This window comes from Euphorbia lathyris, chromosome 9, assembly GCF_963576675.1.
Source record: "Euphorbia lathyris chromosome 9, ddEupLath1.1, whole genome shotgun sequence".
In the NCBI taxonomy this organism is placed as follows: Eukaryota; Viridiplantae; Streptophyta; class Magnoliopsida; order Malpighiales; family Euphorbiaceae; genus Euphorbia; species Euphorbia lathyris.
Window position 1 is genome coordinate 25,569,939 of NC_088918.1, and position 27,091 is coordinate 25,597,029.

The following is a 27,091-nucleotide window of genomic DNA, read 5'->3' on the forward strand; positions in this document are numbered from 1 at the left end:
TGCAATACCTTAAAATATAAATCCTATACACTAATTTATAAACTTAAATTTTAATTTGAAAAATAAACGACAGATTATAAAATGAAAGTAATATGTACAGAAAGAAAACAAAAAATAGCAGAAAAGGGGGAGAAATATAACTGTAAAAGATAAGAAGTTGGTGACAAAAAAAAAAAGAGAAGATAAATATAAAAAATATAATTATTTATTTAGTCTTAACCGTTTATTTGATAAAAACAATATAAAAAATGGTTATCTGATATTAATATTAAAAAAAAATTGTTCTGTTGATAAAAAAAAAAAAACCAAAAACAAACTACACTATATTCATTAATCGATAAATAAACAGATAAAATAATGAAACCCTGTACTGAAACCCATGCCGCGCCGCCGCCCCCACCCCCGATTCCGCCTGACCGACAGCCTGGTTCTGTCCCTGAGCAGCCTAACCCACCACGATCTTACCGAGATACTGTCGCTGATGAAGTCATGGTAGAATCCCGTCGTAATCCGGTCGACCTCCGCGTTTCTGGCCTAGGGAAAATTGACTGTGTTGATGGGAATCCCCTATTCCCGGATATCACGATTAAAGAGGAACTTGTGAATGAGTGGTCGGCATCTTGGGCGGACGCATTGATTGTAAAAATCCTGGGACGGAACGTCGAATATATAGCTATTCGAAATCGGGTGACCGAAATTTGGAAGACTGAAGGTACCTTTGAGATGATGGATCTTGGACATGGATTTCACCTGGTAACTTTTGATAAACTCTCAGATAGGGACCATGTTGTCCAAGACGGGCCCTGGATGGTGCAAGGGCACTACTTAACCGTGAGAACTTGGTCTCCTGCCTTTGTCCCATCTACTGCTTCCGTTGATTCCACACTGGTTTGGGCGCGCTTTCCGGAACTCCCGCTGCAATACTATCAAGAGGATGCCTTAATGCTGATTGGAAACTCTGTAGGCAAGGCAATTAGAGTGGATAAGAACACGGCAGTGAGAGCTAGGGGTAAGTTTGCCCGTGTTTGTGTTGAAATTGAGCTTGATAGACCGCTAGTTGTGCAATTCCGCCTGAATGGTAATGTTTTCCATGTGGAGTATGAAGGACTCTATGTTGCCTGTATGAGCTGTGGTAGGTACGGGCATGTAAGGGAGACATGCCCCTTCAAAGTTGCAGCACAGATTCCCACAGGAACTGTTTTGGTTCAGCAAGCTAATCAAGGGGTGGAGGGTAGTGTTATGTCCCACGAACCTATCCCAAATACCTCAAGAGATGACGGGAAGGGCTCACTGGCTGAGCATGCTAGCTCTACACATTATGGGGAATGGATTTGTGTCCCCCGCCGGAAATATACGCCAAGAGCTAAGAGAACAGAGAGCAACAGTACAGTTACAAACACGCCAGAAGCACCCAAACAGCAGCTAAACTCAGTCCCACGAAATCCGCCCCCAGCGCAATTGCGTAATAAAGGGAAAGCTCAGATCCCCGAGGGCTCGAATGGCCCTAACCCCCCGGGCTTCGCCTTCAAAGCACATCCTGTGGCCAGTACTGCCAACAATTCAAGCAAAAGTCCAGATAAAAGCTTGGGTAAAGGGATGCAGAGTGCTAATGCTTTTGATAGCCTTCTCACCGATATCGCAGATGCCTCAACAGATTTCCTTAATGCTCAGTTTGGGAATGAAAACTTTATATACACGGAGGGCCCCCCAACAAGAAGAAACGGAGCCGCCCGGGGACCCAATCGAGATCCCCTTTAGCCCCTCAAGACATCAACGTGATTCAGGCAACTAACGGAGGTGTTAAGTCCTTCGCTCAGTAAGTTCTTGTTAGCCTTTTTCTGCCACTGTGTTTTGCTTTTTATGATGAGTATGTCTTGGAACTGCTTTGGAGCCGATGGTAATGAGTTTCACCGGGCTCTCCGTCATCTTGTCTCTGTGTTTAAACCCAGTATGTTTGCTCTCCTTGAAATAAGGCTGCCTGCAACCCGTGCAGAGGAGCTTAGGCGAAAAATTAACTTCACAAATGTGGATGTCATCGACACTGATGGTTTCCGAGGGGGTATATGGCTCTTCTGGAACTCTGATTTGGTGACGGTTTCTGTTATTTCCAGGGATAAGCGATTTTTGCATACGGAAGTTACCCTGAATAATGGCTCCCCAAGCAGGGTATCCTGCCTTGTCTCTTTCGTTTATGTCCGGCCCCAACTTTCCTTTAAAAGGGATTTTATGGCTCACCTTCTTAACATGAAGACCACGATTAACACACCATGGGTCCTTATCGGGGACTTTAACTGTATCAGAAGCCCTACGGAGAAGTTTGGTGGCGTTCCGGGGGTGGTGGATAGATGCAATTTGTTTGCAAAGTGGATAAATGACATGGAACTTGTGGATTTGGGGTTTGTTGGCCCTCCGTATACCTGGTTCAGGGGGAGTACTGTCCGCACTAGAATTTCTTGTAGGCTTGACCGGGCCCTGTGCAACACGCAATTCCGCAACCTGTTCAGTGAAGCTACCCTCCGCCATCTGCCAAGGAACAAATCGGATCATGCTCCTATCCTCCTTGATCTTAAGCTCATGGCTGCTGGCCCTGCTGCGAAACCTTTTAGATTTGAAGCTGCCTGGATGCTCCACGCCACTTTCAACGTCTTCTTCCATGCTAACTGGAATACTGATTCAGATCTTATGAGCAGCCTGAAAGGTATCGTCCCGGACCTGAACCGCTGGAACAAAGCTGTGTTTGGTAATATTAACTATAGGAAGCAGTGCATCTACAGTCGCTTATCTGGGGTCCAACGGTGCGTCGCAACTCGTCCGACTAGAGGCCTTCTACGGCTTGAAAGGAAGCTCCTAAAGGAGCTCTCTGGTATCCTTCTGCAAGAGGAAACGTTGTGGTTTCAAAAATCAAGGATAAAATGGCTCTGTGCAGGTGACTTGAACACTACTTTCTTCCACACAACCACAGTCATCAGGAGAAGAATAAATAAAATTGAAGGCCTCAGGAACAATGAAGGGGCTTGGATTTGGGATATGGACTTGGTTAAAAGGCATGTGGAATTGTATTTTTCAGCTCTGTACACTGAAGATAATCAGCACCGCCCTCTCCTCCACACTAATGTTTGCTTTCCATCTCATCCGGATGGGAGGAGGGTCTTGGGGGAAAGAAGTATCACTGAGAAAGAAATCCGGACAGCCTTGTTTGACATGGGACAGTTCAAGGCGCCGGGCCCGGATGGCTTCCAAGCCCACTTCTACCAACGCCTCTGGCCAACTGTCGGGCACCAGGTGGTCACCGCTATTCAACAGATTTTTGATTCAGGAACCCTGCCGCCAGACTGGAACAGTACTTTCCTCACAATTATCCCCAAAGTCGACAATCTGGAGTCAATCTCCCAGTTCCGCCTAATCAGCCTCTGTAATGTGACGTATAAAATTGTGACCAAATGCATTGTGAATCTTATCAAGCCCCTCCTCAGATCAGTTGTAAGTCCGACTCAAAGTAGTTTCATTCCTGGAAGACAAATTGCGGACAATATCATCCTGTTATAGGAAACTATTCACACTTTGAAGAAGAAGAAAGGAAGATGTGGTGCTATGATTTTGAAACTAGACCTTGAGAAAGCCTACGACAGAATCTCCTGGGCCTTTTTACTGGACACCCTCCGGCTCCTTGGTCTACATGATAATCTGGTTAAGCTAATCATGACATGTGTTACCGGTGCCAATATGCAGGTCCTTTGGAATGGAGAACCCCTAAGCCCCTTCTCCCCCTCTCGAGGCCTGAGGCAAGGTGATCCCCTTTCCCCCTATTTATTTGTCCTTTGCCTGGAAAGACTGGGTCATATGATTCAAGATGCAGTTGGTAGTGGTGCTTGGAGGCCAATCAGGCTATCTAGAGGGGCCCCTGACCTCTCCCATATTTTCTTTGCCGATGACATCATCCTGCTGTCAGAAGCTACAGTGGAGCAAGCGTGGATTATCAGAGAGATCCTAGGGGACTTTGCGGAAAGCTCTGGGCAAAAGGTGAGCCTCTTGAAGTCGAGAATTTTTTACTCCGCCAATGTTGGAAACACTGAAAAGCAAGATATTTGCCAAGCTTTGGGGATCTCAATGACGTCGGACCTTGGGAGGTACCTTGGAGTGCCTATAATCCATACCAGACCCTCTAAACAGGTATATGGCTATGTTGTGGACAGGGTAATGAGCAGGCTGGCAGGTTGGAAGGCCAAGTGTCTGAATATTGCAGGAAGACTGACACTAGTAAAGTCTGTTATGTCTTCTATTCCAAGCTACGCCATGCAAACGGCCTTATTACCAGTAAGTCTTTGTAACCGGCTGGATAAGCTCAACAGAGGTTTTCTCTGGGGATCGAGTGACGGGACCCGTAAGCTTCACCTAGTGAATTAGACAACTGTCTGTAAGAAGAAGAGGCTCGGCGGCCTGGGAATCCGAACAACGAAAGAGGTCAACCATGCCATGCTTACCAGGCTAAGCTGGCTCGTTTTAACGAATGCGGAAACACTTTGGGTTAGGGCCATAAGGGCCAAGTATGGGGGTCAACGCGAGGGAATGGAGATTTTCCAACCCCGAGGCTCTCAATCTTGTATTTGGAGAGGGATTATTGCAGGAAGTAAGGTGTTAAGCCAGGGTATAGCACGGGCTGTGCATAATGGGCGGACAACGCTTTTCTTGGCTGATAGATGGTGCGGTAAAGAGGCGTTAGCTGTGGAAAATGGTATCAATTTGAATGCAGGCTGGAATGAGATCAAGGTGGATCAGATATGGGATGAAGCCACAAATAGTTGGAAATGGGACCTGATTACCCCTTTCGTTCAACCTGAGAAGGTTCAGATCCTTGCTGCAGTTGCTGTCTGGCCTTCTGCTGATGTTGCAGATAATTGGTACTGGCAGGCGATGGAAAATGGGAAGTACTCGGTGGCCTCGGGTTATGAGATGGTAGCTGGCGCCACGGGGGGAAGGACGGATGTAAACAATTGGGAGAAAATATGGAAGCTCCTAGTGCCGGAAAAGATTAAATGCTTTCTCTGGCTCCTGTTAAAGGGTGGCATCCTCTGTAACAAAAACCGGGTTCATCGTCACCTATCGGACTCGATGTGCTGTGGAAGCTGCGGAGCGGATGAGTCAGAGTTGCACCTCTTGCGGGATTGCTTTATGGCTCGAAGCTATTGGCATGTGTTTTGTTCGCCGCAGATGAGCCCTTCTTTCTTTAACGCTGATTGTGGTAGTTGGCTGTGGAATAACCTCACAGATGGTAATCAGTACCAAGGCCTTCCGTGGGCTACGATATTTGCCTTCAGCCTATGGTGGCTCTGGCGTTGGCACAACGGCCTCACCTTCGACGGCCTGCAGACTCCGATTAACAGACAGGGTGTGGTCCTCCGACTATGCCGTGAGTTTATTCAAGCAAAGAAGGCGAGTGCTGCAGTAAAACCGAGGGTCCCGAGCATTATCTGGATCCGTTGGAGGCCTCCAGACGAAGACTGGGTGAAAGTGAACTCAGATGGGGCGTGTAGGGGCAATCCGGGTGCGGCTTCAGCAGGAGGGTTAATCCGTGACCATAGAGGCGGCTGGTGCGGTGGCTTCGGAGTGAATATTGGGGTTTGCACTGTTACCCTTGCAGAGTTGTGGGGTCTCTATTACAGTTTGTGCATTGCCTGGAAGAAAGGTTTTAAACGGATAATTGTCGAGCTAGACTCTCAAACTGCTCTGAACCTGATTAATAGCGACTTAGAGCCTCACCACCCCTACGCTTGGCTAATTTCACGTTGCCAAGCTATTCGGAGAGAGAACTGGTCTCTAATCTTTGTTCACACCTATAGAGAAGGTAACCGAGCTGCAGATTGGTTGGCGAATTTCGCAGGATCTTATCCCTTAGGTCATCAAGAGTTTGATGAGCCTCCTGTAGGCCTCCAAGATATCATCTCAGCTGATGCTAGAGGTCTGTTTATTAGCCGCTCTGTTCGGTTGTAATCCCGTGTTCCTTTTCTCTGTTTTCCTGTTCCCTGGGCCTTGAGCCTTCTTTGCTTACCAAAAAAATAAAATTTAATCGATAAATAAATAATCTCGCCAAATGAATATTTTTTTTGGTCCCAAAGGTATTCATTTATCGAGGTTCTACTGTAATTGTAAAATAATGCTTAAATGTGATTTATCGCGTAATTTTCTCAATAAATTAGAGGTCAAAGACATAAATATTATAATAATTAAATACAAAATTACAAGTAAGTCATATCATCAGACTTAATTCTTAATATATCATTATTTTCTATATATTATAATTTATAATAATGGTGTCACTTGGGACGACTTATGAATAATTACGTCGGTTGGGACGGCTTATGAATGGTAATGGCTATATACACGTCGAACGACGGCCTTTGAGAAATAAATGAATATGTACACGTCCAGAGATGGCCTTCGACAAATAAATAAATATACACGTCCGGTGACGGCCTTCGAGAAATAGATAAATACATGTCGAGGGGCAGCTCTCGAGAAATAAATGACTATATACACGTCGAACGACAGCCTTCGAGAAATAAAAGAATATATACACGTCCGGAGACGGGCTTCGACAAATAAATAAATATACGTGTCTAGAGTCAGCCTTCGAGAAATAAATGAATATATACACGTCGAGGGACGGCTCTCGAGAAATAAATGACTATATACTTTTCCCTTATTTAATTTGAAAACTCAAACATATCGTAACTTTTTTTTATTATCGTGGCTATTTGGAGAAATTGAATAGTCTGATTTTGTAAAGGGTGGTGTTAAACCCAGCCTCAATTTCCTACCTCTAGCCCCGTAAAAGGACGAAAGTACCCTTTTAGAGTTTGAGGTAGGAAAATTCACCAAAAAAAACCTCTCTCGGCAAGCGGGCGTGTGGCTATCACGTCTCACCACACGGTGAGGCGTGATAGCCACACGCCTCACCCTGTGGTGAGGCGTGATTGCCTCACGCCCGCTTGCCGAATTCTGAAAAAAATAAATATTGATTGTGATGTTACACGTATTATCCGTTTTGATCGCCAATTTACGGTTTTTTAACTCGGAATACCCTTTAACAAATAAAATTGAACAACATGAAAATAAAAATAAAAATAAGCATACAAACTAATAAATATACAAATGTACATATAATATCAAAAGTGTTAAAATGTATGAAGTTCTACAAAAATAATTTAGTTCGCCCGACGCCACGCCTCAATAAAGTCATCCATCTCCCTCTTAACGCGTGGAACATCCTCGTCAGATCGGTGGGTAGCCGCTAGTTGGGTGACACACCACAACCGGCTAACCCACTGTAAAAAAAATATTAAAAATTAAACACATATAAACTAAAACTAAATAATAATAATAACTCGTTGGCACCTTTATTAAAGGAAACCGATCAATGATTGATCCGGCCTTTAATCCTTCTCACTAGGAAATTTTTTATCAGAATAGGTACTGGTTGTGCATTTATGTTCAGAGGTCTCTACTTCAATGATGGATCTGGTCTCTACTTCTTGGCACCGGCAAACCCTTCGTCAGAACAGGGATCGATTATGGACTTCTGATCAAGGGCTCTAATCCCACGTACAAGCAAGCCGCATGATGGAAACTTTATCAACAAGAGTTGGTGATGCACGTCCAACTTGGTAGAACCGTAATTAAAGGAACCCGATCAATGATTGATCCGTCCTCTAATTTTGGATACTAGTAAGCTTTCCCGTCACAATAGGGACTGTACATGTAATAATACACAGTAGCCCCAGGGACGACTTTATCAAAAATCAGAAATCTGCTGCACTAAGAGGGAACAACCTGCAATTTTAAAAAAGGAAAAGTAAATATTATTGTCAAGAACATCTGCTACTGCTTTATATCTTTGGAGTTGCAACTGATCCTCTGTCAAATATGAAATTTTAAATCATCAATCATGCAACCTTGTTCTCTCTGCTTCAATGATTCTCTGCACAACAAAAAACAACAAGAATCCGTCGAGAGAAAATGGCCAGAAGAGGAAGATCATCAGTATTTACAGCGGTGACGAAGGGCACAACAAGGAACTCCAAAGCAAGTCTGCAGTTTCCTGCCTATCGTATTGCTCGATTGGGAATCTCTTGTCTATCTCACAACAGAACACAAGAAAATTCGAATCGTTACAAGGCACATCCAATTGGCGATTATGAATGATGACCAACTTAGCAAGCTTCTTGGAACTATGACAATTGCTAATGGAGGTTGCTGCCTAACATCCACAAAGTTTCATTGCCTCGTCAATGCAGTCAGTGATTGAGAGGAGAGTACCTGCAATTAAAAAAAAAAAAAAGATCGAATGTTCAAACGCCAGGACAAACTGAGATCAATCTGTTGTTGAGTTTGATCACCAAAACCATCTACAGCAACAGAGGGGTTTTTCTCAAATGGTTCATCAACAGTGTCTCTGCTCCAGCTCGATAAAACGGTCTACAACTTCAGTTGCTTCTACAAGTTTCCGGGATCTGGTCCTTACCTCCATCGCAATTCTTTGAAGATTTCTTTGTTGTTCAAAAAATCACTTGACGTCGGCGTGGATAGCAGGCAGATCAAACTTCAATTGAAGATCTCAAGAACGATTAGCTTCATCAACGGCATCTTCTTCCACTTCAAGCACAAAATGCTACAAAACACAACAAGGGGTGAACGTCTGTTGATGGAACTTTTTACTTTCCGCTGATGATTCAATAAGACTCGATCAACAAGCTTTTCTGACTTCACTCAGGAAGAACGTGAAAAAAGAAATAAGCACAACACTATGCAACTCTGTGTGAAAATTTGAGAGGGTGATTAGCACAAACAAAGAAGCTCTGCACATGAAAATCTGGAGTACAAAAGTTCTCGGTCCTCATGGATTAGTTGGAGACGTATTTGGAAATCCAAATGATTTTACGAAAAAGTTACCTGATGGTTTGCTTGGGTGTTTCCTTCGCCAGGAACTTGCTTCTCAGAATTGCTATGTTGATTCCTATTGTGGATGAGAACTAGCCACTTCACACCCATATCACTCCACGAGCACGATGATGATGTTGATGTTCAGATGAAACACTTCAGTGGCATCAGTTAGGTGAATATTCCAATTTGCTTCACCAGTTATGGAGTTTGTTCAATTTTCTACAGTTGCAGACGAGCTGATATGCAAGTGTTCTTCAATGAAAACAACCTTTTCTTTCAAGTCAAGGTAAAGTATCCCAACCCCTTGTGCACCGCCTTCTGTCTTGCTGCAAAGAACTTCATTTTTTTTATTTTGTTGTTAATTGTGCGTAAATAGTGGTTTGTCTTTGTTAGGGTTTAACATCCTCGTTTTCTATTCCATTTAAACTTCTATTTTATGTACTATTATATTAATATAACCTGCAGTATTTCAAGTTCTGTGGATTTGTAAGTTTTATCAAATTGAAAGACTTGTTTTTTTTATTTTCATTATTATTTTATTTAAGTATATCCAAATTCTTTTGAAAGTTTTATCAGATTCTGTCTATTTTGTTTTTTTTTTTTTTTTTTTTTTTTTTTTAAATTGGTATTTGTTTTATATGATAATTACTTTGATCTTATTTTTGAATTATAGTTTTGTACCTTTCTTTATTTATTTATTTTTTTGTATTTTTTGTTGTTGCATTTTTAACTTTATGCATTTCAGATTTTACGGAATCTAAAAGATTTTTTTTAGGGACCAAGCATAAATTTTCGTCTCTCAAATTCATGCTTGTGGGGGGCAATTGTTTGCACCATAATTTAATTTTTTGGCTTTTATATACTTTTAATATATTAATTGGCCTAACTTATGCCTAAGTAGATTTTTCAGTAGTGAATATCGGAGAAAACCAATTTCCTAAAGTGAATCTCAGAGGAAACTTAAGGAAAATCAAAAGGGAAATCATAAGGTCATTTAATATTTTAACGTGTATTTTGTAAGCCAATTAGAATGCAGGAAAATTAGAAAGCGTCATAAGGAATCCATCGTGAAAGTCAAGTGGAGCAGTTATTCAAGACGTGGTTTGAATGTGGAGAACGTGACTTGTGGAAACAAGCAGGAAGTTACCTCCAACGTCTATTAAAGGAAGAAATCACGATGAAACAGCCCCAATTCAACAACTCAAAAACTCAACAGACACAAGCAAAAACTCTAGCAAATTACCCTTAGACTTCAGCATTTTACAATTCTTAGTTATTCCCTTAGATTCAATTTTCATTTCAGATCCAAAGTTCATTCATTTCCCAGTACAATTTTTATTTTTATTTGTTGTTCAATCATTTTCTGTAAGGTCGGTATCGTTTTGATAATCGAATCTTTAGGAATTTTTGGTCTCTTTAATTCTTACAATCGTTTGATATTTAGAAGTTAGAAAGCGCACTCAATTTTATTCCATAGTTTGATAATACTATAATTATCTGGCACGCCCGCAATTTCCCACGAAAGAGCCAAACAGTTACAAATACAAATTACAATAAATATTGATATACTAAATTACTCTTACCTCGGGTGACGCACCAGAAAGCCATACCCACAAATTCTGACATGCTGATGATCTGTTGTAGCATGTCAGAAACGATCGGACCTCTCCTCCCAGCATCCGTGAGGCAACGTGTCCTAAAAAACTAGGAATCACGGAACCATCAACGGGGCCACCATCCACCGGTGCACGAACTATCCAGCTCTCGTCCTCACTAACTTTGGAACGTTTGCTTGTCCCTAAAATTGATAAAATGTACTAAATTATACTAAATTATACTAAAATATAATAAATTATACTAAATTATACTAAAATATCCTAAAATATACCAAATTATACTAAAATTTACTAAATTATACTAAATTATAATAAATTATACTAAATTATACTAAAATATCCTAAAATATACCAAATTATACTAAAATTTACTAAAATTTACTAAATTATACTAAAATATACTAAATTATACTAAATTATACTAAAATATACTAAAATATACTAAATTATACTAAATTATACTAAAATATCCTAAAATATACCAAATTATACTAAAATATACTAAAATTTACTAAATTATACTAAATTATACTAAAATATAATAAATTATACTAAATTATACTAAAATATACCAAATTATACTAAAATATACCAAATTATACTAAAATTTACTAAAATTTACTAAATTATACTAAAATATTCTAAATTATACTAAATTATACTAAAATATACTAAATTATATTTAAATATAATAAAATTTACTAAATTATACTAAATTATACTAAAATTATACTAAATTATACTAAAATATACTAAAATTTACTAAATTATACTAAAATATACCAAATTATACTAAAATATACTAAAATTTACTAAATTATACTAAATTATATTAAAATATTCTAAATTATACTAAATTATACTAAAATATACTAAATTATATTTAAATATAATAAAATTTACTAAATTATACTAAAATATGCTAAATTATATTTAAATATAATAAAATTTACTAAATTATACTAAAATATACTAAATTATATTTAAATATACTAAAATTTACTAAATTATACTAAATTATACTAAATTATATTTAAATTTACTAAAATTTACTAAATTATACTAAATTATACTAAAATATACTAAATTATACTAAATTATACTAAAATATACCAAATTATAATAAAATATACTAAAATTTACTAAATTATACTAAAATATTCTAAATTATACTAAATTATACTAAAATATACTAAATTATATTTAAATATAATAAAATATACTAAATTATAATAAAATATATTGAATTATACTATAATATAATAAATTATAAAAAATACATGTACTCGCAAAACGCCCTCCTACGCGCTGGGTCGGCTGTCTCCCCGGGCTCGGCTCCTCACCGCTCTCCTCAACCTCGCGATCGTGTGCAACTGCAGACTGTCGCACTGGCCGGGCTGCCACATCCAGGTTGTCCTGAAAAGAATCGCTATCAGGCTCTCTGTGGTCAAAATCCGTCGCCCCCTCCGATACATCAATATCAGGCTGCTCCTCAACTGGTCCGTCGCAGCCCCTCTCCGCCTACGATCGGATATATCAATACCACGCAATCTCGTATGGCGTGGTGTATCATCCTCGCCGTTCATATCTAGACGACGAGCAGATGACGGGATGGATTTCCCACCCCTAATAGGCCGCTCCGTCTACAAAAAAAAAAAAAAAAAAATTACACTAATTTAATATAAAATCATAACATATAAATTTATAAGAATTAATCTAAAATATTTATTTTAAATTCTAAATAATTAATCTAAAATATATTGTTTAATTTGAAATTTAATTTTTAACCAAAAATACGCCTGGGCGTGTGGCGAACACGTCCGGACCATTGGTCAGGCGTATGAATTTTACGCCCGACCAATGGTTCGGGCGTATGCAATTAACGTCCTAACCATTGGTCGGGCGTATGAAGATTACGCCCGACCAATGGTTAGAACGTGTGGCTGCTACGCCCGAACCATTGGTTGGGCGTAACATTCATACGCCGGAACCGCAGGTCGGGCGTGTTCGCCACACGCCCGACATGCGATTCCGGCGATTCCTAAAAATCAACCACAGATCCAAAACACAGCCAAATTTAACGAAATAAAACGGTAAATCTTACCAATTTCGCTTTCCCTTTACGCCCTCTATCTCCATCCATGATTTGGTTCAAGAATTAGTCCGGATTTGATCAAAGAGTGTTTAGGGTTCTTGAGAGGTTTTGGGTTTTTTGAATTTTTGTGCAAAGGGTATTTTGGTCAATTCCCGAGGCTAGAGGTAGGAAAATGTGGCTAGGTATAGCAATTCACTTTTGTAAATTACCTCATATGTAAAGCTCAATTTCACAAATTAAATAAGAAAAAAGTACAAAAATAAACATTGTGGTTACACCTGTTTTGCAGCATTTTGCAGCATTGTGGTTTAAAAATTTATAAAATGGTACCCTGAGGTTCATTCCGTTAGCAAAACACATACTAAATTGACTAACGTTGGTAAAAGTCAAAGAGAAAAGAGTTAATTTGATCCTTATATTTATTTATTTTATAAATTAACCCTCCTTATTATCTAATTATCATAAACAAACCCCAAAATTAAAAATAAAAATCAAATACACATTCTTCTGCATCTCTCTCTAATTTCTTATTTTTCTTCTTCTTTCTCTCTCTTCTCTCTCTCCTCTTTGTTAATTTCTCTCTTTAAAAATACAAAATCAAATACAATCATATATTAGAAGACAAACAGAAACATTGCATTAAGATCAAAGTTTATGTGCAACTTAGACTATACCCTAGGATACAAGAAAAACACTTTGGTCATTTTGTATCCAGACAAAGATCGCTATGAGAATCTCGACTCAAATAAATGTTGGTAGCGAGTTAATGCTAGCCTATACATCTAATGTAAATGATCAGTAATTCTATTTTCTTCTGAAAAAATTACTATGGGGGTAACAATGAGATCCGACGATATAATTACATCGAAACAAACAGGAAAAAGGCAGCTAAACAATGAAAGATTCAAACAGAACAATTGTACCCCATGACTGTTGATGGATGTTTAGATGTTGACGAGTGTAAAATAAGAAAAATAAGAAATTAGAGAGAGATGGAGAAGAATGTGTATTTGATTTTTATTTTTAATTTTGGGGTTTGTTTGTGATAATTAGATAATAAGGAGGGTTAATTTATAAAATACATAAATATAATGACCAAATTAACTCTTTTTCCTTTGACTTTTAACACCGTTAGTCAATTTGGTATGCGTTTGCTAACGGAATGAACCTCAAGGTACCATTTTATAAATTTTTAAACCGCAAGGCTGCAATCAAAAATAGGTGCAACCACAATGTTTATTTTTGTATTTTTTCCATTAAATAAATCACAAGTATTTTTTGACTAAAAATTGACTCGCAAACGTTACTGCAATCTGCACAAACCACAAATCAATGTTTGTAAGTTTTTAATCGCGAGTCCATGTTTGTAAATCGGACAAACTGTAAGTTTTTTTTTTTTTTTTTGTACTTTATCCTTAGTGTTAATGGAGAAGTTTGAACCAAATTTTGGAGGGCTCATATTCTGCTATTCTTGTTGAGAAGCGATGATTAAAAATATGGATAATGTGTTCCATTATTGTAGAATTTCAATTCTATTTTAGCTTACTATATTCTTGTTTTCTATATATTATTACGGTTAAATTTAGATAGAAGATATTAATAGAAATATATTTAGGATTGGAGGCTTAATTGAAATATATTATGATCAAATTTGCCTCTCATGAACCACGGGTTGTGGTAGAGTGGTAAAGGCTTCTCCTCCCTTAATTAAAGGTCCAGGGTTCGATCCTCGCCTTTGGAAATGGAAAGAATTTCTGGTTTTGAGGTCATTTAGTTATTTTGGAAAATAAAAAATGTGATTTCGTGGCCATGTGTTAAAAAGTGTAAAATTCAGTGACTATGCATGAAAGAAAGTTCAGTGGCCATGTGTGTAATTTACCCGATCATCCGGTTCCATGAAAACGAGTAAACAAACGTCCAATCAAATTGGAGATGAGGTTCAAAAAATCAAGGCGATATCTCGTTGGCTCATTTCTCAATCACTCAGATTTCTTCGACCCCTTTGCCTCCACACCATAAACCCGCCCGGCCCCGCTAAAATATCTCTCAATTGATTCACAATCTCGAAGCAATTTCATCTCCAACGATTATTCAAATCTTCAATCTTCAAATTCTATGGCAACTGCTTCGTTGCTCGAATCGAATTCATTCAAATGGAAGCAGACCTTCCCTCTCCAATTATCCCCGCCTCGTCCACTTCCTGGTAATCCCTACCTCATCCCTTTCAGACCTGGTAAATGTGGCGACACTTTGACAATGAAACCTCAGAGCTTTTCTAAATTCAGCGTCAAGTCCTCATTTATGGATAAACATTTAACAGACTCGAATAACGTCATCCCCAGTTCTAGTTCACCTCCGGTTAACCCCTTTGAGATTATCTATAATACCATTACAAAAGCCCTAAAAGCGCTTCAAAAACCTGCAATAGCAGCGGTTTTAGTTGGGGCTTTGTTGATGTATGATCCTAATTCTGCAATTGCTGCCTCCGGTGGGAGAATGGGTGGGAGATCTTTTTCCCGTTCATCTTCTTCGTCGTCTAGAAGCTATTCCGTGCCTCGGACGTCCAGTCCGGGGTTTTCATATTCTGTCCCCTACTATGCTCCGTCGCCGTTTGCAGGTGGTGGTTACATGGGTCCGGCAGTGGGATTCGGTGTTGGTGCTGGGTCTAGCTTGTTTTTTATATTGGCGGGGTTTGCTGCGTTTGTGTTGGTTTCCGGGTTCCTTTCTGATAGGAGTGAGGGTGGAGTGCTCACTGCTACTGAGAAAACTAGTGTCCTTAAGCTTCAGGTAATGGCTGTTACATTACATGACTTAGTGATTAGTGATTATTAGTTTAGTTTAATGAAGTGACACAATTTCAATTGTGGATACAATTGCTGTTATATGCCTAGTTATGTGATTGAGGAACTTGATCAAAATAAGTGTTGGATATAAATTTTGCAGTCTGTTTTGTTTGTGGAAAAATATGTAGTTTCATTTTATCTGATTGGAAGTTTTGCAAGATTGTTTATTACTAGGTTGAGCAGTTATCAAGTTTTGGTGGTTTTACTGTATGAAGTGCCATACATGGGTTTTATTTGAGTGAGTGGACACAATTGTTCTGATCATGGACTAGGTATGGTATTGGGAATTAGGGTCATGTGAGCGAAAAGAATAATTTTTGTTTGGATTAAGAAATTGGGATGGATACAGTCGAGATGAGATAGAGTACTATTTTCGAGGATCTATGGAGAAGCGGTTAGAAAATGCAGGCTTGCTTGTCATGTACAAGAATGAGTGATTATAGTTACATATATAAGCTACCAAAAATTGTTAGGGGGATCTGAGGTTGCCTCAGATGAGGAGTTTGTGAAGGATTGACAAACAGAAAATGGTTGAATTAATGGACAGTTCTTTTCTCTTATTGCAAACCTAAGCCTGATTTTCAAGTTCTTAGTTTGAAGTTAAGAGAAAAAGATAGGCCTTGTGACTGATGAGGTGAAGAAACAAAATCCGTCTTTTTGTGAATTACTGTCAATGTTGTTACAAACAGTATTACCAATTTATCATTATTGTGGCAAGCCTGTTTCGTATTTATTTTCCTTTGCTATTATTATTACTATTAGTTGAATTATATGCTTTTGATGTTTCACTCGCTGTTGATGCAATTCTTGTGCATTTTGCATGAGAAGCCTTTTCTACAATAACAACTTTGTTTACTGTTTTCTGTTCTAAGGTTGGATTGTTGGGCATGGGCAGGACCCTTCAACAGGACCTCAATCGTATTGCAGAAGTTGCAGATACATCCTCGTCGCAGGGTTTGGGCTTTGTACTGACAGGTATAGCTTTATGATACTTTTGTCGCCTTCGTATTGCCTCATTCAATTTCAATTTGTTCTTGTTCTTCTGATCCATTTTCTCCCGAGCTTTCCTTTTGCTTTACTATAGGTTATATAGTTGGCATGGCACCTCTTGGACTGCATGTAAATTATAAGATATACGTACTGATAAGTCATAAATCTTATACTCCTTAACGTATAGTTGTTATATTGTAAAAGAATTATAGTATCATACATTTGAGTGTGACTAGGGGACAGGAACAGTATGATAATGCATTAGAAATGTCCGCGAATATTGTTCTACTTACTGGTTTCTTTTAACTTTCATCAATTCTTTGATGTTGCAAGAAGACTATATAAGCATTACATAGTTTTTTTAGTTCCTTGAGGTCTCAAATTAGAAATGAAGTTCAAATCTTTGTGCTACTATTTTCCTACACTTTCCTGGTTAAGTCGAGTAGCTTTGCATTTGTGTCTTCAAGTTAATCTCGATGTAACCTCAAGTGCTCAGACTGCCTTAGTCTGTTCAATTTCTCAGGAGCATGTCCACGTAACATGATTTTAGTCTGAAATTTGACAACTTGGTTTAGGTACGCTAGCTTGCCTGTAAGAAATATTTTGAGGAAGAGAGAAAGTAAATTTGTACTTTGATGTTTTGCCTGATTTTGGCATAGTTGTCAACCTTGTGGTATTCTTCTGAACAATTTCCCTGCGAGAGAGTGGCTTACACTATGTATCGGAGAGCAAATTCTTTAGTAGACTTGCTAAAGGAAAAAACATGTTCGGAAGCAAATATTATAGCTAAGAGAAATAGAGCAAATGAGTGAGCCGATCAATGATTGTGACATTGTCTTCAGTCATGTTGCTAACAAAGACACTCTTGTATGGTCTCATCAATATTGATTCTATATTTATTTTGGTTGCAGAGACATCGTTAGCTTTGCTCCGCCATCCTGATTATTGCATCTCTGGATATTCATATGTAAGCTTGCAAGCATCTAATCATCCTGTCACAGTTTTTCAGTTCATTATTGGATTTAGCACACCCTCTTTATACTCAATATATAAATGTGTAATTCAGGTGGATGTAAAGCGAGGCATGGAAGACGGCGAGAAACGTTTCAATCAACTTTCTATTGAAGAAAGGGGGAAATTTGATGAAGAAACACTGGTTAATGTGAATAGCATAAAAAAGCAAAGTACATCGAGCAAAAGAGCTAGTGGATTTAACAATGAATATATTGTGGTAAGGTTTCATATTGAAGTTACATGTTCTGGTTTTGATGTCATGTAGATTGTTGTAGTTCCGTAAGAAAGGAGAGCCCCGTGGTTAAACAAGAAAATAAGCACTTCTAAGCACTTCTAATCATCAGAATACCGACCTTAGAAGATAACAACACTGCATACAAACGAGAACTCTAGCAAAATACTAAATGCAATAGAGAATCAGGATCGGTATAGAATTCTTAAATAGTATAAGATCCTGAACTTCCAACTTACAATATTTAAGGGGAAATTGTTTGAATCACATAAATTTTTGTTGACTGCATCTTGCTGTATGAACAGATCGAATACAAAACTTTCTGGCCGTTTAATTAGATCTATCAGCATGAGGTTCAACATTACAACTGTTATTAGGATTAAGGTTACTCGTCAGGCTAAGTAGGATTTGTATCTTCATGTTAAGATTTTGCTTTTGCGATGAAATTTGTCGCTATAAATTAGATCTTCCCGTGAAAGAAAAGGTAGTTCTTGGATATCTGCTGCATTGAATGTGGAAGTTTATTGGATATTATAGTAGAATTTATATTCAATGTGAAGTTATATTCAGGAGTTTGCTGAAAAGGCTGGTGTCAGGATTTTTTTTTTTACATGGATTTCGGATTTCCACACTGACTTGATTTGTATTTTCAGATAACGATCTTAGTAGCTGCAGAAGGAGTACATAAACTACCCGCCATTAATGGTAGCGGAGACTTAAAGGAAGCATTGCAAAAACTCGGCTCCATTCCCACCAGCAAAATACTTGTAAGTATAAGGTTCATAAGATAAATGGTTAACTTGACCTTTCAACTTGGCACGTCGAGCAATTTTCCCCAAAATGAATTTCGAGACCAATTTAGCCTTGTCAAATCAATCGCTTACATGAATCATACGCTGTGTTACTTGTTGACACAACTCGATAAGTTGTCAGCTAAATTGATACCTAAAGTTCATTTCGCGGAGGGCGAGAGTAACCCTTTATTCGAGGTGCACAACACGACTAATTACTTGTATTTTGTGTACTATGATGCAGGCAGTAGAGGTGTTATGGACTCCTCAAAATGAAAATGATACACTATCAGAACGGGAACTACTTGAAGATTATCCACTTCTGAGGCCTCTGTAAAACACATTTCAGTTCTAATTTTGATCTCCACATTTTAAAAATTAGGGGCTATTTGTATAGAAGAATATATTGTTATGTATATTTTAGTTGTAGCTAAAAGTTACTGAAAATATTGTGATTAGTTTCCCAGCACTAGTGCTGTAATGTGTCTGTCTCTATATAGCTTGAAGATATGTGCACATTCTATATCAATAGAAAGAGCATTTTCCATATTTGTATTCTCATTAAACATGTACTGTCTTTTAAACGGTAGGTTTAAGATTGACTATTTTGTACGTGAGGGCTAAATCTATTCTTTTCAAATAATTATAGGACTAAATTTGTATTTTATACCATAATAATATAATTGTTAACTGTTTCGTTCTCTTCTCCCAAAATTTGATCTTTATTTAATTTGTGTTTGTCGAGTTTGGAATTGATTAAATTATATATGGTTAGGTAAATTTAGATTTATAAAAAAATGGATCATAAGACTATGCAGGATCTCTAAAATACTGGAGGTGTTCTGACTATATTTTATTCTAAATCTAAAGTTAATTAATTGTTTTTTTGAAACAATTAATTGTTTTTGGCTTAATGCATATTTATACCCTTAAACTTGTAAATTTTGGCTACTGATACCCTGGACTTTTTAAATAACATATCACACACTTATAGTTGGCTTAAAAAACCCATCACACACCTATAGTTGATATTAAAAACCTATAACACACCTAAAATTGGTTCATTCGGACTTCATGCACACAAAATCGTTAATCTATCATCTTTGACAGACGAGGTCGTTATGCTTGCTATAAAAAAAAGAAAAGCGTATTAGTTCGTTCTGTATGGTACCTCATATGTCAAATATGATGGATTAATACAATAAAAATTGTCTTGAATTTGAAGTGATATTCATCAATTAAATTTATATAAAACGACATATTAAATTTACTTAAAAAGATCTATTAATCTCCTAAATTTATCTAAAATGGACTAAATTTCAATTTTGTTATAACCAATATCCAATTTTTCAATATTCTATCTTAAAAAAATAAAATAAAAAATAAATTTGAATATTGTAAGCTTATCTCATCACGTTCAATATATATGGAATAATGCAGTCTTATGAGTATTAGAAGTAAACCTACTTTCTTCTTCTTATATCTCCAAAAAATGTCTCTACCTCATCTCTTAGTTTCCATCTCCGGTGTTTCCGCTTCCGACCAAAAGCCACTCAAATCTCGCAGTGTTACTTCACTCGATATCTTCAGAGAAGGAAATTACTGTCGCTGTATATTCTGACTTCCTCCTTTTGTTTTTCTTGTGTCACATGTGTTCTTGTATTATTTATCACAAATGGGTCCATAGCTCAGTGGTAGAGCATTTGACTGCAGATCAAGAGGTCACCAGTTCGAACCCGGTTGGACCCTTTTGTTTTTTTCTTTTCGCTATATAACGCGAAAAATAAACTTTTTTTTTTTATTTACCGTACAATTTCAAACCTTATTTGTTAATTAGAATATTGAAAGTCGGAGAGATTAAAATACTTTGACTTAAAAAATGCATTTTGGTGTCCTTTAATAACCATAAAACTAAATTTATACATTATCTTTAAATCCTTTGACGGTCCATATTATTAATAAATGAGTAGCATAATTGTAGGAAATAAACCATGTTGTCATTTTGAATCTAAATTTATATATTGTAGTACTCGTTAGTAATACTATATAAATATTGTTCCTTTGTCATCTCAAGTATTTTTTTTTTCTTACATCTTGAAATACATGTACATATATTATTCAAATGGTATATGAATTTATGCAGCAATGTTAAATTAGAAGTTTCTGTGCTCTGGCTAAGTGAGGAGAGAAATTGTTGATCTATGCCCTGACCGAGTGAGGATTACTTTTACCATGTATGCTTCAAGAACAATATGAATCCATCGTCATAGGATAAATAATTTATTATTCCCTCATTTTTATCCAACATACTGTTTAGTTTCTATATTTTGAAAAACACATTGTAAGATCTATATCCTTTGTCATTGTTAACATTTTAATCATTCTATCTATTTTTTTAGATTTTTAACCAGACAGAATAACAGAGTATTGTTATGTTACGTAAAAAGATGAGGACTAATAAATTATTTACCCTAAACTTTAATTCTTACTCAGGACATTGTTAAACAAAAAATTATTATACTAAGAACCATTCAAACTAGCATATGCAGGACTAAGAAGAAACCTGAAATTCTGATATTAGATAACTAACTCAATCAACACAAAGATATAAGTTGGAGAATTTGATATTTCATTACATCCAAATTAGTTCTAGCAGCTTTTGGACTACACTATGGGCTCTCGTTTGGTTCGCAGAATAGAGAGGGAATAGAATAGCTATTCCTAAAGAATATCTATTCCCAGTTTTTTTTTTTTTAATGGAATAGCTATTCCATGGAATCTCTATTCCTTGATTTCATGGAATAACTATTCTTCAATTTAGTTTAGGAATACCTTATTCCTAATATTGTATTTTTTGTAATCTACAAAATTATCCTCCATTAAATCCTCAATCTTCTCCCTAGTCACTTTCTCAAATCCTATAAATTTTGGCCAATCCATAATTTATATCATAAAAAAACGTGAAAAATGAAAAAACGACGAAAACGTTAAAAAATATAAAAATACGAAAAATATGAAACGTGAAAACATTACAAACACGAGAATATGCAAAAATAACGCGAAAAACATGAAAACATGAACAAATGCGAAGAACAAGAAAACGCAAAAAAAAGAAGAAGCAAACACACAAAAAAACACAAAACAAGAATAACGCGAAAAAGTGACAAAACAAGAAATATACAAAAGCGTGAAAAATACGAAAAACACGAAAGCGCAAAAAAATGCTAAAACACAAAACCGTGACAATACGTGAAAACACGATAAACATGAAAATGCAAAAAACACAAACAAAACGTGAAAACGTGAAAAAATATGAAAAAACATGAATAACACGAAAAGTAACAAAATACGAAAAATACAAAAATGCGAAAAAAGAAAAAACTGAAAAACTAAAACGTGAAGACGCGAAAAAATGCAAAAAATACAATAACGTGAATCACATAAAAACGCGAAAAATACGAAAAATATGCGAAAAATAAGAAAACTTAAAAAACACGAAAAAACGTAAAAACGTAAAAAAAATACAAACAATATGAAAATATGAAAAAACGTTATAAACGCATTTTTCACATTTTCGTGTTTTAATAAAATTTTTACGTTTTCGTGTTTTTCGCTTTTTTTCACATTTTCGTGTTTTTTCTCATTTTTTACGTTTTTCTATTTTTAATATTTTTTTACTTTTCGTGATTTTCGAATTTTTCGACTTTTTGTGCTTTCACGTTTTCTTGTGTTAAACAAATTTTCACGTTTTTTTTTGCATTTTTTCACGTTTTTAAGTTTTCCATATTTTTCAGGTTTTCGTATTTTTAACGTTTTTTACATTTTCGTGTTTTTCACATCTTTTCACGTTTTTTTATGTTTGTTTGCATTTTCTTGTTTTCATGGATTTTTTCTATATATTTTTTTTTCTATTTTTGCGTTTTCATAGCTTTCCACGTCTCTACATTTTTTTTGTGTTTTACCGTTTGTATATTTTGTGTTTTTTTTCATGTTTTGCGTGTTTTTTTTTGTGTTAACCCATTTATATGTTTTTCTCGTTTTCACCATTTTTCACTTTTCTTTCGTTCTTTTCTTTCATTTTTGTGTTTTTAATTTTTTTTTTGTGCTTTTACATGTTGTATTTTTACTCTTTTCCACCTCTCATTTTTCGTATTTTTACAATTTTTCCGTTTTTCATATTTTTTTTGTTTTTAATGTTTTTTCTATTTTTCGTGTTTTTTCCGTCTTTCATGTTTCCCAATTTTCCGTTTTTTTTATTTATTTTTTAAAATAATATATATTCAATATTTGAACAATTTATAGTAATAATTAAAATTTTAAAAGAAATAAGAAATTACATTTGAGGGTAATATTGTCTTTTGAATAAAAAATTTATCAATTCCACTCTATCTTATTCCACCAACCAAACATAAGAATAGTTATTCCTACGGAATTTCTAGTCCATTCTTTGCTCTTCTATTCCTTTGGAATAGCTATTCTTATTTCGCGAACCAAACGACACCTATATATATTATACACTAGCTGCATAAAATTTACATTTGCTACCACATAAGCTGTAATTTCCAATATCTTGTTACACAAATTTTCAAGACCAGTGACGGAGCCAGGATTTCATATCTGGAGGGCTAATTTTAGTTCTACAGGGCCGGGTTAGTTTTGTAGAGTCCAGCACGTTAGGGCTGGGTAAATTTTTTTTAACCTCCAACATGATAAAACTATTTTATTTTGGTGTATTGACTTAAAAATTAAAAGTGTCTAACGTAAAACGCGTATACATATTTAATTTTATATAAGTTTAACGCTAGTTTCCTAAATAAAAACCCCTAAACAAGTATATTGTTCTTTATTAATTGAATATTTACATTGATATTTTGATCATTGGAAAAAATTAAAAATTAAATAATAATGATGATGAAAAAAAGATAACTAAATTAGGTAATAACATTGACATTTTAATTTAAAGAAAAAAAATAATTAGATAAAAATAATGATGAAAAAAAAGTAATAAAGTTTAATATTCACATTTTGATTTAAAAGGGGTTTAAGGGAAACAATTATAATCAGATAAAAACAAATTTTATTTAAGGGAAAAAATTATAATAGAATAAAATTATAATCGGATAGATACACATTATGAGGATTTAAGAGAAAAAATCGTAATGGGGAAAAAAAGAGAATTGACACATATTTTGGAGATTTAAGATAAAAAATCAAAATGCCAAAATAAAATGAGGATTGGGCGAACCTGAGACCTCCTTAAAAGTAGAAAAGCCTTAACTACTAATTAGACCATTGTGCCATCATAAAATTATGTTATATATATTCACGTCATATATTATAAGTACTAATTTAATTTTCTTGGGGGCTACTCGGGACTGAAGCATGGTTCCTCACGGGTGGTGCCGGAGACTAGGGGGGCTCCAGCCCTCCCGAGCTCCAGGCTGTCTCTGCCCCTGTTCAAGACCAAGAAACTCTAATAAACTTAATAAGCAAAACAGTGAGTTTTGCTCAATTGAAAAGTCACACCAAAACGGAACGTTTAGATAGTTAATTGTAATTAGGGTTAGATTCGGGTATATATTAGTTTAAGTATGAAGGGTTATGTTGCTTTTTTTATTCCGGAAAACATTCTTTGTATCAATCTGAGTTTTCTTCATAATTTGTGGAAGATTCAATACAATTTCATTATTTCTATTATGGTATCAGAGCACGTTTTGTGTGATTCTTAATTCTCCAATCTCTTTTATCTGAAGTTCACTTGTTCGTTAAAGATTTCTAAGGAAATTCTTCGTTTTTCTTCGCGATTTCTAGACCGTTTTTGCGATTTCTAGATATATATTTTTTTCTCCGTTCCAGTCTTGTTTTCCTATTTTCAATTGATAATGAGTTAATCTTCGAATTCTGAAGGAGAAATTTCACATCATTCAACCGATAATAAAATCTTATGTTCATCATATCTCGTCTTTTCGATTCTTTAGCCATCAGATCACACCTCCACTGCCGCGCAAAAATGAAAACACAACCTAGGAGAAAACCCATGATTGGTTCTTGTTGGACAACTGTTTAATGGATCGTATTACCACTCCTGGAGCAAAGAATTTCAACGAGCGTTGTGAGCTAAGAATAAATTGGTGTTTATTGATGATTCTTTACCTATTCCACTATCACATGATCTTAATCGTGCAATGTGGGAAAGATGTAACACCATGATGATTTTCTCATGGATAACAAGGTAAATTATATTTTTTATTGCTCAAAGTGTCCATTGGTTTAATACTTCTTATGAAGTTTGGGAGAATTTATGCAAACGTTTTGCTCTAGGGGATTTTTTGAAAATTTTCGAGTTACAAGAGGAATTGTTTTCTTTTATACAAGGTTTTTTGACTTTTACTGATTATTACACGAAGCAAATGACCTTGTGGGAGGAATTATCTAATTTTAGGCCTCTTGATGTTTGTCGATGTGTACCTAAATGCAAGTGTGCTATGTTGCTTAAGAAAGCAAAGATACCTGAAACCCCTTTGAAAGTGGAAGAGCTTTAACTACTACTTAGACCATCTGTGCCATCTTAATTTTGTGTTACATATTCACGTCCTATATTATAAGTACTAATTTAATTTTCTTGGGGGGCTACTCGGAACTGAAGCATTGTTCCTCAGGGGTGGTGCCGAAGACTAGGGGGTTCCAGCCCTCCGAGCTCCAGGTTGTCTCCACCCCTGACTACAACAAGCTTATGAATATTCTTGATGACAATCCAGTTGTTGTTCTTCTAATGATAGGAAGTGTTATGAGTACTCGTGATACATTGGTAATTCTGCGTTTGTTTTACATGATAATTTTAGCTTTGGTAATGGTTGGATTTTAGACGGTGGAGCTACAAATTACAAATCATGTAGTCAATACACTCGAATACTATGAGTCTGTAGAACCAATATCTAATGTCATTGTTAAGTTGCCTAATGGTCAAAATTTAGCGAGGTTTTTTTTTTTATCCCTTTTGCCCAAGTCGGGATCAGAGAAAATTATTATTTAATTGAGGTTATTAATTTATCGAATATTCATTTATCGAGATTTTGTTATACATGGAATAATAAATTAGGCATTCTGAGCATTGGAAGTAAACCTACTTTCTTCTTCTCACATCTCTAGAAGATGTCCTAAATTAAGGCCGAACATCATCTCGTAGTTTCTGTCGCCGGTGTTTTCGCTTTTAACCGAAAGCCACTCAAATCTCCCCGTGTTGCTTCACTCGATATCTTCAGAGGTCTTACTTGAGTGGTATATTCTCACTTACTCCTTTTTATTTTCTTCTCTGAGTTATCTTCTCGTGTGATTTACCAAAAAGGGGTCCATAGCTCAGTGGTAGAGCATTTGACTGCAGATCAAGAGGTCATCGGTTTGAACCCGGTTGGGCCCTTCTATTCAATATTTTTTTTCCATTTCCGTGTGTTGAAGCGTCAAGTTTCGTTATTCAGAACTATAATTGCACGATTTCATAGCTTTTGAAGCTAAAATATCATTAGTTTATACGTTGGATTAAATTGATACTTTTCCAAAAACCCTGAGGCCAGAATGTTGGATTAAATTGATACTTTTCCAAAAACTCTGAGGGCAGAATGATGTTGCTAATTTAGTAGATCAAAATTTTGAGACTTATCAAGCTATTCATGCATCACACTCACAGATTTTAAATTAAACACACATATGCTTGCTAATAAAGCTATCAATCTAAATTTTGAGAGCATGCATCATGGGATTTAGCCTTTCCCCTATAAACGGGGTTTATCACATGCTAATCTGTTAGAAAAATAATAGGGTAATTAATTTATTAGTTCCTATATTTTGACAAAACACACTGTTTAGTCTCTGTATTTTAAAAAACACACGGTAAAGTTCTTAACGTTTTTTTCGGTGAACTGTTTAGTCCCTAACGTTTTTCTCGGTGAACTGTTTAGTCCCTGTCATTAGATTCTCATGAAGATTCTGTTAGTCAATTTTGATTTGCGTTCTTCTTTTCTTTTATTTTCCTTTCCTTTAAACTCTAATGCATCTGAAATCAACTTTGAGTGTTTTCCTTCTTGATTTTCTTCTTAATCGTTCAAATTCGTAAGCATTGTGTCCGTTCTTTTTCTTGCTCTCCATACAAATAGCTTTTTTTCTAAATTGGATTTCCTCTTCTGAAGTTTGAAGTAAATATAAAGAGTAAAGAGTAATTTAGTCATTTCCGCAGTCATAAACGGTAAAAAATCTAACAAACAGACGGAAGGACTAAACAGTTTACTGAAGAAAAGGTTAAGGACCTTATCATGTGTTTTTGAAAATATAGGGACTAATAAATTAATTACCCCAATTTTGAAATATAATAATTTTTTAAAAAACGTTAATAAGAGCTAAAAAAAAAATAATAGCAAAAGTTGCCGGTCTAAGGGATTTTATTTTGATATGGTATTCACGTTGTGGGAGTGCGCCCCTAACCCAATGGTGTTTCGACTGAACCCCTCTACACGTGAGAGAGCATTTCTCCTACTAATTGGTTAAAAGCTTATAAATGTTATTTACTTATAAACTAGTTA

At 36.0% G+C, this 27,091-nt stretch overlaps 1 protein-coding gene and 2 non-coding genes across 3 annotated transcripts; all 3 read left to right on the forward strand.

Moving 5' to 3' along the window:
- Window positions 1–14,623: 14,623 nt before the first annotated feature.
- Window positions 14,624–19,067, forward strand: LOC136206168 (FLUCTUATING-LIGHT-ACCLIMATION protein 1, chloroplastic). Its single transcript, XM_065997117.1, has 6 exons — window positions 14,624–15,435; window positions 16,364–16,466; window positions 17,393–17,448; window positions 17,548–17,712; window positions 18,381–18,494; window positions 18,763–19,067. The coding sequence occupies exons 1-6, from the start codon at window positions 14,764–14,766 to the stop codon at window positions 18,853–18,855; spliced, it is 1,203 nt and encodes a 400-aa protein (XP_065853189.1). The 5' UTR covers window positions 14,624–14,763; the 3' UTR covers window positions 18,856–19,067.
- A 1,128-nt stretch (window positions 19,068–20,195) lies between these two features.
- TRNAC-GCA (transfer RNA cysteine (anticodon GCA)) lies at window positions 20,196–20,267 on the forward strand. The gene has a single exon. It is a non-coding gene; the product is annotated as a tRNA-Cys (tRNA).
- Window positions 20,268–25,863: 5,596 nt separating this feature from the next.
- On the forward strand, window positions 25,864–25,935 carry TRNAC-GCA (transfer RNA cysteine (anticodon GCA)). Its single transcript has one exon. It is a non-coding gene; the product is annotated as a tRNA-Cys (tRNA).
- The last annotated feature ends 1,156 nt before the right edge of the window (window positions 25,936–27,091 follow it).

Excerpts from the sequence above, each read along its gene's own strand:
- LOC136206168 (XM_065997117.1), top strand. The coding sequence starts at position 14,764 with ATGGCAACTGCTTCGTTGCTCGAATCGAATTCATTCAAATGGAAGCAG. Across the intron at positions 17,449-17,547 it reads GCATCTCTGGATATTCATAT|GTGGATGTAAAGCGAGGCAT; the intron begins GTAAGCTTGCAA and ends TGTGTAATTCAG. Across the intron at positions 18,495-18,762 it reads TTCCCACCAGCAAAATACTT|GCAGTAGAGGTGTTATGGAC; the intron begins GTAAGTATAAGG and ends ACTATGATGCAG.